This window comes from Podospora pseudopauciseta, chromosome 6, assembly GCF_035222475.1.
Source record: "Podospora pseudopauciseta strain CBS 411.78 chromosome 6, whole genome shotgun sequence".
NCBI lineage: Eukaryota > Fungi > Ascomycota > Sordariomycetes > Sordariales > Podosporaceae > Podospora > Podospora pseudopauciseta.
In genome coordinates this window covers 2587761-2601462 of record NC_085895.1, presented here as the reverse complement: position 1 = coordinate 2601462, position 13702 = coordinate 2587761, and the positions used below count along the sequence as shown (strand labels likewise).

Sequence of the window (13702 nt, the reverse complement as noted above, 5' to 3'; positions counted from 1 at the left end):
GATACTCTGTATTTTGTATTTTTTCGAGTCAATGTTGAATGAGAGAGAGTCTGAGGGAAATCGTCTTGATATTGAGCTCGATGATAGTCGCGACGAGATGAGAGTTGAAGTCAAGCTGCAAATAGTGTAGACCGCTTTGTCAAGTATCTTCTCACATGAATTTGCTGATAAAGTACCTTGATTAACGGAAAGCGCTAATAGCGAGAACCTTGAAGGTCTAGGGCCTCGTTGCCCCACATTTCCTCCCCCACAATGGCGGCGGGCGCCCTGCAGACCAGCGCCCGGCAGGCAACTGCAGGGGGAAAGCTACGCAACCGTGCATGAGCTGTCCGCCTGACGCCTTCTCCAGCTCACCAAACATCCAGTCGCGACATCAGCCTCGAGAGTCGCGGCTGCTCCTCACCAAAGTTACCAGACGATTGAGACGCAGTGTCATACGAGAGAGACTCTTTGTGGGACAGAACCAACGTCGAGCAGGAGCCCTGGTGCCAGCATCTCCTGAGAACTCCCTGCAACAAAAGCGCCTCCACCGTTATCAGCCATCATCAAACCCATCAAGGTATTCAAGATGGAGTCACTATTCAGTGCAGACCGCTGCGAGAAACTTCGCGACCTTAACGTTGTGAACCTCATCGTTTCGAGGTGGGCTTGATCCTCTCTCATGCCTTCTTCCTGTACTGACAGTCCCGCAGCGTCATCGTGGTTGGCATGCTCATCAGCTACCTACCCCAGCACTTCCGAATCATCTCGCGTGGCACCTCCGAGGGCATCTCCCCGTACTTTATCCTGCTCGGTACAACCTCGGCGACATCGGCTTTTGCCAACATCTTGCTGCTTCCACAATCGAGACAAGACGTCGCCTGCTGCAAGGAGCTCGAGACATTGCACTGTGTTGCTGGACTGCTTGGGATTGCGCAACTAGGTGTGCAGTGGATTTGCTTCACCTTCATGTAAGTCTTTATTTGCTGGGCATGGTGGGATCTCGTTGTTAACAAACGCATAGCTTCGTCTTGTTCCTCGTCTTCTTCCGATATAATCCCGCCCACGACCCCGATAACGAAGAGCTGGGTGAAGAGGAGGACCAGCCGAGGTGGCAGACAGCTTTGTTGGTAGCCTCGTTGACCCTGCTCCATGGCCTCGCTGTCATTCTCGTTACGGGCATTCTGTCGACGCTTGCCAAGGACCACCTGGAAATTTGGGCCAACGTACTGGGCGTCATGGCTGCTCTTTTGGCGGCAGTGCAATACGTTCCGCAAATCTGGACGACTTACCATCTTAAGCATGTGGGCAGTCTCAGCATTCCCATGATGTGCATCCAGACGCCCGGTGGCTTCCTCTTTGCGGCCAGCTTGTTTGCGCGCCTTGGCTTGGCTGGTTGGAGTTCGTGGGGCATTTTCGTCCTGACGGCCACAATGCAAGGGCTGCTGCTGTACCTCGCCATCTACTACGAGATCCAATCCCGCAACGGCCTCGTCAGTTCAACCATTGACAGCCTGCCGCCATCACATCTTCACGCTAATGGCTTTGATGATGATACTCCCGGCCGGTACACCTCTCACCCCGAACACTACGCCAACTCCCCAGACCATCTCCAGACCATCTTGGATCGTCAGGATAGCGACGCAGCAGCGGAGACCACACCGCTGCTCAAGCCCGGCGGTATTGGCGACCCTCACAGGAATTTTGACACCAACCGTGGATAGGATAACGGAAAGTCTGATATTCCGTATTGAGGGCGGTTAAGCATTGTTAGGTTCATATTTCATTTCTTGACCAGTTAGGAACAGAGGACGACTCTGTCCGGTATCTAAACGACTTGCATTACATTGGGAGGCGGCGTTATGAAGGCGGCTTGAGCCCATCTTTTGGCATGTAGGGTTATCGAGTCTGAAATATATGGCGTTTGGCTTTTAAGGGAAGAGGAGCGCTCTCAGAGTGGTTCTGTGTTTTGGGGAGGATGACGGATGGTTAGGTTAGGGTTAGGGTGCATGTAGCATGTGGTCGGTTGCTTGAGCGACTCTTATCTTTCGACTTTTACCAGCAATCGCAGATTTGGGGATCATGCTACATGATGTGTAGGTACGGTACGATGGTTGATCAATACGAACACGACTATCTTTACGCCAATTCTTTTTCCCCTGCAGCAGCACTGACTGCTTGACTGACAGCGACGGCGTCGCCGACCATGAGTGATATTGAACGGATCGTGTTGTTTCGACAATCGCCCACCCCGAGAATCTGCAAGATGCTAAGCGACACTCCTCCTCCTCCCCAGATCTTTGCACGCCCCGTCTGATGGGTTTTCTGGGGAAGGCCTGTTGTCTGAGGATGGATTGGCATCTGAGCGCGATATGCTTGACAATGCGATCTGATGCAACCCCGCGCGCGCGCACGGGCATAGAACCCAAACGCCAGTGGCTTGACAGGCGAGGACACATCTGGGATAGATCGTGGGTCCCTGCAGATTGTATCTGGGAGGGATGGAGGGCTGGTTTTCTCTTCTGTGCATTGCCTTCGATGGTGATGACCCGGGGGCTGACCACCCCTTTTTTGGTTAACATTTGGCTCCGAAGCAGGCGGCAAAATGGCTGTCTGTCCTGATCGATGGCCGCGACAAAACATCAAACTTGAAGAGGTATTTATCCTGAGGATTGGGGCAGCGGGTAGAGAAATATGGCTTGGGGCTCTTGGGGGGATTGTTCCGGTGGTGTGGGTGTTTGGTGAACCGGAAGGGGCACGGGTTGAGGGGGATGATCTGCTTACATGGAACAAGGCTGTTGGGACATCCTTCAAGAGTGCCGTCTCATGTGGTAGTTTACCCGCCACAAGTAGCCACAGACCGGATGGGCTGGAGCTGTGGTGGTCGTGGTGGGTGAAGCACTGTCCGGCATTGGGTTGATGTAAGGTCGATCAGGTCTGGCGTATGCGATATGCTTTGTCTGCGACGGGTTTGGGGGACTGACTGGCGATGTTCCGCGAGGTTGGTTGGTATAAAGGGTGCTGGGCAGGTTTTTTGGAGTTTGTGGTGTGCTCGATTCCCCCTTCTCTTTTTCTTCTTGGTCTTGCCAAAGTGTGTTGAGGATGGTGGACGTTTCATCATAATGTTTATTGCTTGTCTAGATGACGGATGTTCCTGACACTTTTCCTCGAACACTGATCTCCCATCACACTTGTCATCACATACATTCCAACTGGGTTGGATGATTGATCACACACATATCACAATGTCACCTTCACACACTCTACCACATACGAAAATACTGGATCGAGCGAGGATGAATCGACGACAGAATAATCCCTGCACTCGGGCGAGCGGGAATGGGACGACGATAGGGAGCGTTCAGGACTTTACCCTGTTTTGCAACACCAACCTCGACGGGGATGTTGTGGAGAGGTTGGACGCGTTCGACTTGACGGCATGCATGGATCTTTGCTCCTCTTTCCACCCTCGCTGCGATGGGGCGTCGTACGACGGGACAAGATGTTTCTTAAAGACCCGCCTCGCACCGGTCGACCCGAGGCAGTTCGTGCGTGGTATCGACTCCGGAATCGCCTCCTTCCCCGAAGCCTCGTCCAACTGCCCTGCATTACCCGGCACCCAGGTGGCACTGGGGACAAACTTCCAGGTCATGTGCGGGTTCATTATTGCTGGGAGTGACATGAGCCAGAACTTTGCACCGACATTCCAGGATTGCTTGGGACAGTGTGCTGCTACATCAGGGTGCGCAGCCGTGAGCTACGATCCGACCTTGAACCTTGGGTTCAAGAACTGTTATCTCAAGACCGGCGTCGCCGACCCTGGAGATTTAGCCGCGGACCGGAGGACGGATTCGGCGCGTGTGTTGGCGGCGGTTGACCCGAATCAGCCCCCGCCCGGGCCGGGGGTGTCGACTATTCCGGTGCCACCGGGGGGAGCGGCGAATGGCAACGGGGTGGTCTTCTTCACTCCTCCCGCGAACCCATCCATAACCCCATCTTCTATTGAGCTCCCACCCGCCGCCACCACAACGGCTTTACCAGACGAAGCCACCACTGCGGTCCCTGATATCAGCTCAACCACTGAAACCCTCGCTCCGCCGCCGGCCTTCCCATTCCCTGCCCCCTCAGCCTCGCCAGATCAGTTCCCCGACACCTTCTCCGGCGGCGCCAACGACCCCTCCATAGACCCCCCCTCAAGCAACGCCTGGATCGCCGCGCCCGTCGTCGGGTCAGTAGCTGCCATAGCACTGATAGTGATATCCTTTATCATGCTCAAACGCCGAAGGCAATCATCCCCTTCTTCGTCCCCAACCGAGCCAAGAAGGAACATTTCTAGACCGTCGCCAATATCAGGGTTGTTTACCGCTTGGTTGCCTAGTCGGTGGTCTTCCAGTCCAGTGCCGAGGGTTCCGCCTTTGCCGGTGGGGATAGGGAATAGTAATGTGAGTAGGAGCTCTACTGTGGGTAGTAGCGGGAGGAGGATGGGGAATTTTAGTGAAGTAAATACCGGGGAAAGGAGGAATAGTGTGAGGAATAGTGTTTTGGGTATGGTGGGGGACAGGGATAGGAGGGGGATGGAGAGGCTGGGGGATATTGAGGAGGGGGAGATGGGGAGAGGGGAAAAGGAAGGGGAAAGGGGAGGGGTGAAGGTTTATGAGGTTAGGAATGGGAGGGCGGAGCTGAGGGAGTTGAGGAGTAGTTTGAATGGGTTGGGGCAGAATCGGTGGTCGTGAGGGGTGTAGTAATGTTTGGTGATGGTGAATGGATGGACGGACTATGGCAACAAAAGCGGGTAGGATAGAGGATTGTCTTTGGGGGAGGTGGAGTTGGAGGTAATACCATTTTGTTATTATGTGCTGTTTATTTTGGTGCTGCTCACTATCGTTCCCAATGTTTCGAGTTCAAAACGCTCTGCTTGAGGGGAGAGTCATGTTTCCTGGACTTGAGAAGGGCGGGCATTGGAAAACTTGTCAGACAGAGCCTATCGACCGTTGCTCGGGCCCTCCTCAGACATCCAAGACCCATCATCAATAAGGCGTGCCTTTGAGACATGTGGTCGTCGATGATGAATTGGAGTCACTCGCCGAGCTCCGCATGCCTTGCGCTCCGCTTCCGATTGGCTGCTCACCCCGGACAATAGTCAATGTGTCACTGCCAGTCATGATCCCCTCCCCCTCTTTCATCATCGGCCATCTTTCCTAAGCATTGTTTCACCGCTTCTGGGACTTGGGAGGATTTCTTTTATTTACTTTTCAACCTTTCCCCTCTCCTTTTCTTTTTCCTGAACTCTTTTCTTTTCCTATCCGGACCTCTATTCCAGCTGCCCCGCGGTTCTTATCGCCGAGAGATAAGCCCCGTTCTTGGCATCTTGCCGGGGAAGTTCAACGGCCAGCGGTCGCCACTTTACGCGCTTTCGCCGTCACCCTTCTTCGCACAACCTCTTCGCGAAGATTTTCTGGCTTTTGCGCGCGCGCGCGATATCTACAAGTTGGTATTGGTTGACCATACGAAAACAATGGCAATCACCCAGCACCCCCCCTCCGCCCCCTCCGAGGACGGCGAACACTCCGACAGCCACCCTCAACAGCAGCACCCCCCATCCGCTCCCCTGCATCAGCACACCCTCTCCTCCGCCTCAACAGCCACGGTCGACATCGAAGCTTGGACCGTCTCGGCGCTCGAGTCCCTGAACATCACCCCCCAAGTCGCGCGCGGGACCTCGAACTCGCTCGCTATCCCGATTGATAGCCATGATCCCCCTGCCGCGGCCCTCAAGCTGAGGTTTGACCCCGCTGCGGGTGCAGCAGGGCAAACAATCACCCCTCCTCGCCGCCCCCCGTCAAGAAGGGACTCGATGAAGAAACGGGAGGCGTTGATCAAGGGAAACCCTGGGTCGAGACAGAGGAGGAGGTGGGAGAATGATCACCTTTTGGGGGTCCCCAACGCGCAGCCGCCTCTGCCGAGTGATTACCAGATTCAGCCTACGTATCCTGTCTTGCCCACGGTGCCGTACCAACTTGCGGGGTACTGGGAACGGGGGTTGAGGGAGGTTGTGGAGGGGAGGAAGCATCCTAGGCAGGAAACTAAACCGGCCCCGGGGGAGCTGGGATATATACCCCAGAACTTTCGGGCTACGGCGAAGAGGACGCCGGCGGTGGGGAGGTGGTTGAGGGTGTTGGAGGAGCCGGTTAGGAGGTTTGTTGTTGAGAGGGGGCTGGCGGTGACGGTGGAGGAGCAGGAGAGGCGGGAGGAGGAGGCGGCGATGGAGAGTGAGGAGACGGATCCGGAGGATGAGGAGATTGTGTTTGTGGGGAGGGGGGGAAATAAAGTGAGGGAGGGGAAGCCGCCCGTGGAGACCGAGATCAAGAGTGCTACGAGGCGGGTTGGTGGGGAGCAGGAGAGGGGGATGGTGCTTGATACGGCGGGGGATGATGAGGTTGGGGGTGCGTTTAAGTATGTTTCTCCTGCCCAGTGACTGTGTGTGTGATATGAGGGTGCTAATGAGCGCGCATTTAGGCGGTGGTTGACGCACTCCATCTCTGATTACTATGGCTTGGACTCTAAGAGTGTTCTCGTCCAGGGGCAGGGTAGCAAGGGGAAGAAGGTCATTTTTGTGGGGGTGAAGAAGCAGCAGCAGAGGAAGGTGGCCGTGAAGGAGCAGCATTTGCCTGTTTTGCCACCGCCGCTGTGGGAGATGTTCTAAGCTGGGGGTTGGTAAGCTGGGCAAGATTGCTACTGCTCCAGAGAGCTCCAGTTACACCCCGTGATGGGCAAGCGTATATATATTTCCGAAGCATTTGGGTTCACCTCGGGTGACCTGACCTGGCGTGGATAGGTATACAGCTCGGAAGAGATCAAGTCCACAAGGCAATGATGGATCAAGAGTGACTTGCTTTGGTCCTTGCCCTCGGGTCTGTTGCACAAGCTTTGGGTCCAGCTTCCAAGAATGGGGCATGCCGATCGAAGGCGAGAAACAGTGGTAGGTGCTTAATGATCGAGCACTGTCAGTCTCGATAGCAAATAGCGACCCTCTGGGAGCTGGCACGCGTACTCGTATAGTACTTGTACGTTCGAGCACCGGTGATGGATGGTCACATTGTTTGATGCGTCAACGATCATGAACCTGCACCCCTGCTGCCCAGGCGTATATGCCTTGATCATATAACCCCCTTTCTCTGATAAAGAGTGGTACTGTCACCTCAATAGGGCGCCGATCATACAAGTACCGGTTGACGTTACTGAAGCTTGACCTACCCGACATGTATTTGCTTAGGGTAAATTCTTTTGGAGACGAAGCCCCTAAAACGGTTCATGCAGGCGCTTGGAGGTTAAGAGGTTGAGTGTCATTTTGATGATTCGGGGAATGGATGTGCCGGTTGGAGGGTTTATGCCTTGGTGATAGTGACGTTGTTGTTTCTGGGCAGGGGGGGTGATGCGTGGGGGTTGGGATGGGATGGGATGGGGAATGTTGAGCAGGAGAGGATGTTGCGTAGTAAATGGTGGGAAATAGGGATGAGATCCGTGATAGTTGAATGATAGACAGCCACAGCGGAAGAGGCGTTAGAATTGTTCGGACGACAGGCCGAATGAGATCTGATCGATTGTGATAGATGGGAGCATGCTCGAAATCGAAGGTACATCACATGCTGTATCAGAGGGCGGCAAATACCATGTCGAAATCCCATCTCTTCAGCCAAGTGAAGATGGGCGAATGCCATTATCTAACGGCTCGCAAGCTCATCTCGTTTTCGTCTGATGTTGACCTTTTCCAAGAAACCCGGAGAGGGTTGTCTCTTTTTCCTGTGGCTGGATGACAGTGGTGATCATGAAAACGGCAGGAAAGATTTGCTCGCGTACACGTTGGGTCGACGCCGTGGTTGGGGATTTCAAGGGGAATGTCGTCGCAGTCGACATGTTTCTGTGGTGTCTGAGGAAATCTCCGATGGACCGTCACTAACACTTGGCAACAGAAATTGGGTGGGACGGTGTTAGCGGGGATGATGCCGCTAACTCGCGAGCCACCGTTCATCGTTTCGAGCGGGGCGCTACGTACCTTCAGCGTCCCCCTGCATGCGGCTCTCTCCATGCATCCACCAAGGTGAGACAGGCGACGTCCCATGTTCCGTCTGATCTGATCATGGACTTCAGAGAGGAATCCAATGTGACATCACAAGGAAATTGCTACGGTGAGCCCACTGGAGCCTCTCTCGGTTGCCAACACCAAGAACGGCCATTCTTCGCCCTGCCATGCGACCTTGTCATCTTGTACAAGTCCACCGCAATCCTTACCTCCGAACAGTTGTAATCATGACAGGAAGAAGAATCTCAAGCTGCCCAGGCATCGCCAAGGGGTCAAAGCAGGCAGTCGTCAGTCCAAACGGGAAATCCGGACTCTCACCAACGCACTTACAACAAGCATGGGTCTGCCGCACCTCCTGAGTGGGAAGCTGGGTTATGGTCAAACCCCACAACAACAAGCGCCCACGCGGCTCGCGGTGTTCGTCTTGTTCCGGAACACATCGCAACCGGTGGCGCCCTTCTAGGCCAGCGGCTCACAGCACCCTGTAGCTGGTGTATCGACAAGGACCACCTTGCTAGTCATGGTCTCTAGCTTCGTCCTGACAATCGGTACAGTCCTTGCTCACCGTTGGCAAGGAGAAAGAGAATCCCAGGATCCATGCTCCCCCCGTCTGGCGGCACATCCTCCCGATCTTCCTGCCCCTGGCATAGGCAAGTGGCATATGCCCATACTCCGTATATAAGATACCACCACCCTTCACAATGTCACCGTTTCCTTTCCACCTCTCTCCTCACGCTCACCCCGACTTCGTCCTCTCTTTTTTGTTAGCTTTAGTTCTGTGAACTTGGCTCCAAGACGCTCTTTTGATACACGATCATTTTTACTTCCTTAGGCCGGGCCTCCCTTCTCTTTCAACTGTACATATCAGTCCCTTTTTGTGTGTAAACATCACCACCACCACCACAAACACCAACCATCACCATGAAGTACGGAACTGCTCTTGTAGCCATCGCCGTTGGCCTCGCCTCGGCCCGCGATGTGCCCACTTACTCCCTCCGAGCCACCAAGCGCGAGGTTCCCCAGGAACACTCGCACGAGGCCGTCCTCCGCGCCTGCAACGTCGCCCTCAAGCTCAACAACCCAAACAACATCCTCGACTGCGTGTTCCCCCTCCTCGGTAACGCCGCCGCCGCCAACGGCGCCGGTGACATCTCGGCCGACCGCCTCGACTGCCTCCAGCAGATCGTCGCCGACCAGGCTCTCACCAACGCCAAGGCCGCCAACGACCTCGACTTGGCCATCAACGCCATCCTCTTCCGTGCCCTCGAGCGTAACACCTTGACCGTCGGCGAGGCTTCTCCCCTCTGCAACGAGACTCCTGTCAATGCCGAGCTCGTCAACATCAACCAGCACCAGGACCCTGCTTCTGCCGAGGCGGCCAACAACGCCGAGGTCGAGCTCGAGGTGGCCAAGGCTTTGTTCTCCATCGGAGCTGACCCGCTTCTTGCTCTGCAGAGCGGCACCTTTGCCCCTGGTGAGATTGGCGACCCTACTGCTGCTGGTAACACCTGCAACGACGAGAACGATGCGATTGGGTGCATCATTTCCCAGAACCTTTTGGTGCCTGCTGTTTCGGAGGCCGACATCCTCGCCGCTGTTGGCGATCAGGAGGTCTGCGAGCCTGTTGTTGATGACGAGCCTGCTGTCGAGGAGCCCCCGGCTGTCGAGGAGCCCCCCGTTGACGAGGAGGAGGTCTGCGAGCCGGTCGTTGAAGATGAGGAGCCACCCGTCGGTGAGGAACCCCCCGTTGAGGAGGTCCCCACCGGCACTGTGAACGTCCAGACCTTCACCGGCGCCCTCGGCGGCCCTGCCCCCGCCGTCATCTCCGACCCTGCTTCCAACCGCCCCTTCTCCGTCAACGGAAACACCTTCCTCCAAGCCGGCGCCGCCATCCAGCGCTCGTGCGCCATTCAGAAGAACGCCTGCGCCAACGCTGCTAACTCTGGTCAGATCCAGGGTGGTACTGGGCAGTGCGACCAGCAGGAGGCCGCTTGCTTGGCTGCTGCTCGTCGTCGCAAGGCTCGCCGTTCCGTCATCGGTCGCCGCCAGAATGTCCTGGACTTTGGGAGCTGCGGCAGCCCCGCTATTCAGTTTGCTGCTGGGCTTGACGGGCGTCAGGAGGAGAGCTTCCAGCCTGTGAACGCGGCTGATTTCTCGCATGGGTCTGCGCTCAACATTGATATTATTTCGTTCTTTGTCTGCCAGAGGCTGGATAGTGCGTGCAAGGCTAGCCCCGAGACGATCGAGGCTTGTGAGGAGGGCGCGGCGGCTGCTAGTCAGGCCGAGGGTGCTCAGGCTGCTAGCGTGTTTAATGCTGCTTTGGGGTTGTGAACAGATGTAGGATAGTTTGTGAAGGGGGCGGAGTTCGAGGAGGATGTATACTTTTGATATATGAAGGGTAAATCATGGAAACAGTTTTAACCCGGTATTCTTTACGCTGTGAGGCGTGACTTTTTATTATTATTTTTTTGAGAGGGAGCAGGAGGGAAATGGAAACGGAAATGAATAGTTACTATTTTGTTGTCTGTGTGTTTTTTGGTGAAGTGTGTATCCTGCAAGTGTGACTTTTTGTGTGAAATGTCTTGGAGCTGGGGCTTACATCTCATGTGGATTAGTACCCGCACTCGGGTTATCAAAGGGGCCAGAAGAGTGTGTGTAAACAGATACACAAGACATCTCTTGGTTCTAGATCAAAACACCAACCTCCCTTACCTCCCTCCCTCCCTCACTACTCCTCCTCATCATCCATCTCACTATCCTCCTCCTCCTCCTCCTCTTCCTCCTCCTCCTCCTCATCATCATCCTCATCCTCATCATCCTCATCATCCTCATCATAATCCCCACCAATATTCCACAAATTACGGCCCCTTTTCCTGCTCCCCGGCGGCGGCTCCCCCCTCCAAGTGTACCCCTCCCTCCTCATCAACCTCTTCAACCGCCCCTCCACCCAAGCCTCCTCCTCCCCCCTCGGCGGCTCCCGCCGTATATCCCCCAACTCCATCCTCGGCAACCACCCCGGAAAAGCAAGATCAATCTCCTCCTCAAAAAACCACCCATCCGCCCTCACCTTGTCCACCAACTTGCTCAACTCGACCCTCTCCCCCCTCCCCTCGACCAAGTCCCTCTCCACCTCGATATTCTTCCCCAGCAAACTCGCCCCGATCAACCTGTCAACGTTGCACATGGCCCCCAACTCAAACTCGGCCTCCCTCCCCTCGAGGATATACTCCTGCGCCGTCTTTGGGATTTTCTCAATCTCCCACTTCCAGCTGGGGTTGTCCGGTTCGGGCATGTGGTACCGCCAGGGGAGATCAGCACACCTATTGCGTTCCATCCCCGAGAAGTTGAGCCGGAGGCGGCAGCGCGGGCAGGTGATGGCGCCCTTGCCGCGGAACGTGGCTGGGTAGGGGTCCCAGCATTCGGTGTGGAACATGTGGCCGCACGGCAAGACAAGACCAGCGCGGACGCGGTCCGTCGGGCTGAGGGGGAAGGTTGTCAATGCCGAGCCGGGGGTCGCGGGGGTGATGATCTCACCTGTTTCGGAGCGGCAGATGTCGCAGCGGACAAACGGGACGGGGCGGCGGGTTTTTTGCTCGGGGGAAAAGGAGAGGTAGGTGCGGAGTTGGTGGACGTGGTTGAGGAGGGCGCGGCGGGGGGAGGAGGAGGAGGCCATGTTGATGGATGTACCTATAAAAAGGGGTATTTGCTGGCGTATCCCACTGGGAGGGCTACCACCATAAGAAAAGAGCAGACAACGTATTTGTTAACGAGAACCCCTAGAGGTTCACTTTGAGCAGAGAGTTTTACTTGCGTCCCAGTCCTATAAACTCCCGTATTAAAAGGGGGGTTAACCATCATCACCGGAAAAGGCTGGAGAGGATACTTTAACAACACCACTCTCGTAATAGTCAACAGCCAACTAACTCCGAACCGCTTCTTTCATCAAGAGGCACGTTTCCGGAACCCTGCCACCAAAACTCATGTTGTCGACTTGATTAGGCTGGAACAAAGCGGCGTGGGTGCTTTGTCTCAAAATACAAGACAATTTTCAGTCCTCGCCAGCCATGAACAGCAAAGTTGAGCCATATGTTGAGCCAAAGAAACACTCACTAGCATTGGCAAAGACAACAGGTAAATTCAAAATTCCCTGCGTGCTTGAGTCTCCAGTATATCCATTTCTACCCTCTCTCATCTGTTTGTTTGACACGTCTATCAATATTGCTCAAACCACCGCCTCCCCTTCTCATGGTACTAATACAACAATTTCAATGTCAGCTCCTCCCAGCTACCCCAACCCCCTAACCCCTCTAGAAAACCTGCGCATTGGTGGTGGACAAGAATATACAAGTTTTTGCATTTTAGGTTCTCTCTTTCTCTCTCTCTCTCTCTCTTTCTATCGATTCGCTCGCTTTTTATTTTCTCCGCAACAAAACCGCAGCAAAGTAGCAAGCATTTAACCAATAACCAGCTTGTCGTCCTCGGGGAACTCGTACGCGGGAATCTCGAGGTTCAGAGGGGCAGGGCCCTTTCTGATGCGGCCCGAAATGTCGTAGTGGGAGCCGTGGCAGGGGCAGAACCAGCCGCCGTACTCACCGGCCTCGCCGATGGGGACGCAGCCCAAGTGTGTGCAGACACCTAGTTGTGTTGCTGTCAGTATCATCCATCACCCTCCCCCCCCCCCTATTTTTTGTCTCTTGACATACCCAACATGACAAGCCACTCAGGCTTCTGAACGCGATCGCTGTCGGCCTCGGGGTCTCTTAGCGACGCAACGTTGATGTTGTTGGCCTCCTCAATCTCGGCGGCTGTGCGGTGGCGGATGAAGACGGGCTTGCCTCTCCACTTGACGATGACCTGTTATTTTTTTTGTCTCCGTCAGCCAACCTTCCTATCCCTTCCCAACTATTCTCCAGAGAGAAAGAATCCTTACATTCTTGCCCTCGGGAATGGCATTCAAATCAACCTCAACCTTGGCCAAAGCCAAGACGTCAGCAGAGGCGGACATGTTGACGAGGAACTCTGTATAGCAACCATACTGTCAGCCTCCCCCTTCTTAACCAACCTCATATCCCTCCAATTGATCCCCTCCATCCCTTCCCCCCCCCCCTTCCTAACCCCAAAATCACCTACCCTGAATGGTACTCTTCGCCCCCCCCGCGGTGATCGCACCCAACGTGCCCACCATGAAATAGCTAATCAGCGCATTCGAGCTCGGCTTCTTGTCCGACAGGTACTTTGAGAAATCCGGCACCTTGGTGCTGTTGCTCTCGCCCTTGAAAGGGCTAGAGTAGGAAGAGTCGCCGCGGACGGCCGGGGTCGTCGAGATGGTGCGGGCGGCAACACGCAGGACGGAGGGCCGGGCGAGGGCGCGCGTCACGGTCGAGAGGGGCGCCATTGTTGCTTCTGCTTCTTTAAAAAAAAAAAGAGCGGTAGTGGTAGGGAGAGGGGAGAGAGGAGATAGAGACACACAAAGTCGACGTCGGCGTCCGTGGACTGAGGTTTTTTGGTTAGTCTCACTTTCGCTTTCTCTGGGCCGAGCTGTTCCCACATTTCCCGACCAGTTGTGAACTTGGCCTGTGCACCAAATGTCAAACGTCTGGCAAAGGTGGCGTGCCTGAGGCAGCTAATTTGCAATTGCCTGGC

At 55.1% G+C, this 13702-nt stretch overlaps 6 protein-coding genes across 6 annotated transcripts; 4 read left to right on the top strand and 2 right to left on the bottom strand.

The window, feature by feature from the left end:
* Positions 1-354: 354 nt before the first annotated feature.
* Positions 355-1703, top strand: QC763_600190 (uncharacterized protein; the record flags this gene model as incomplete). Its single annotated transcript, XM_062913875.1, has 3 exons — positions 355-642; positions 693-950; positions 1004-1703. Exons 1-3 carry the CDS (start codon positions 569-571, stop codon positions 1701-1703), a joined length of 1032 nt encoding a protein of 343 aa, XP_062763103.1. The 5' UTR covers positions 355-568.
* Positions 1704-3200: 1497 nt separating this feature from the next.
* On the top strand, positions 3201-4712 carry QC763_600200 (uncharacterized protein; the record flags this gene model as incomplete). The annotated part of the gene is made up of 1 exon (XM_062913876.1): positions 3201-4712. The coding sequence occupies one exon, from the start codon at positions 3201-3203 to the stop codon at positions 4710-4712; it is 1512 nt and encodes a 503-aa protein (XP_062763102.1).
* A 782-nt stretch (positions 4713-5494) lies between these two features.
* QC763_600210 (uncharacterized protein) lies at positions 5495-6861 on the top strand (the record flags this gene model as incomplete). The annotated part of the gene is made up of 2 exons (XM_062913877.1): positions 5495-6432; positions 6496-6861. 2 exons carry the CDS (start codon positions 5495-5497, stop codon positions 6680-6682), a joined length of 1125 nt encoding a protein of 374 aa, XP_062763101.1. The 3' UTR covers positions 6683-6861.
* Positions 6862-8980: 2119 nt separating this feature from the next.
* Positions 8981-10390, top strand: QC763_600220 (uncharacterized protein; the record flags this gene model as incomplete). The annotated part of the gene is made up of 1 exon (XM_062913878.1): positions 8981-10390. The coding sequence occupies one exon, from the start codon at positions 8981-8983 to the stop codon at positions 10388-10390; it is 1410 nt and encodes a 469-aa protein (XP_062763100.1).
* A 397-nt stretch (positions 10391-10787) lies between these two features.
* On the bottom strand, positions 10788-11732 carry QC763_600230 (uncharacterized protein; the record flags this gene model as incomplete). The annotated part of the gene is made up of 1 exon (XM_062913879.1): positions 10788-11732. One exon carries the CDS (start codon positions 11730-11732, stop codon positions 10788-10790), a length of 945 nt encoding a protein of 314 aa, XP_062763099.1.
* Positions 11733-12385: 653 nt separating this feature from the next.
* On the bottom strand, positions 12386-13668 carry RIP1 (Cytochrome b-c1 complex subunit Rieske, mitochondrial). Its single transcript, XM_062913880.1, has 4 exons — positions 13190-13668; positions 12990-13078; positions 12763-12913; positions 12386-12694 (listed from the first exon to the last, which is right to left on the bottom strand). Exons 1-4 carry the CDS (start codon positions 13452-13454, stop codon positions 12513-12515), a joined length of 687 nt encoding a protein of 228 aa, XP_062763098.1. The 5' UTR covers positions 13455-13668; the 3' UTR covers positions 12386-12512.
* Between the last annotated feature and the right edge of the window lie 34 nt (positions 13669-13702).

Excerpts from the sequence above, each read along its gene's own strand:
- RIP1 (XM_062913880.1), bottom strand. The coding sequence starts at position 13,454 with ATGGCGCCCCTCTCGACCGTGACGCGCGCCCTCGCCCGGCCCTCCGTC. Across the intron at positions 13,079-13,189 it reads GGCGAAGAGTACCATTCAGG|AGTTCCTCGTCAACATGTCC; the intron begins GTAGGTGATTTT and ends GTTGCTATACAG. Across the intron at positions 12,695-12,762 it reads TGAGTGGCTTGTCATGTTGG|GTGTCTGCACACACTTGGGC; the intron begins GTATGTCAAGAG and ends CAACACAACTAG.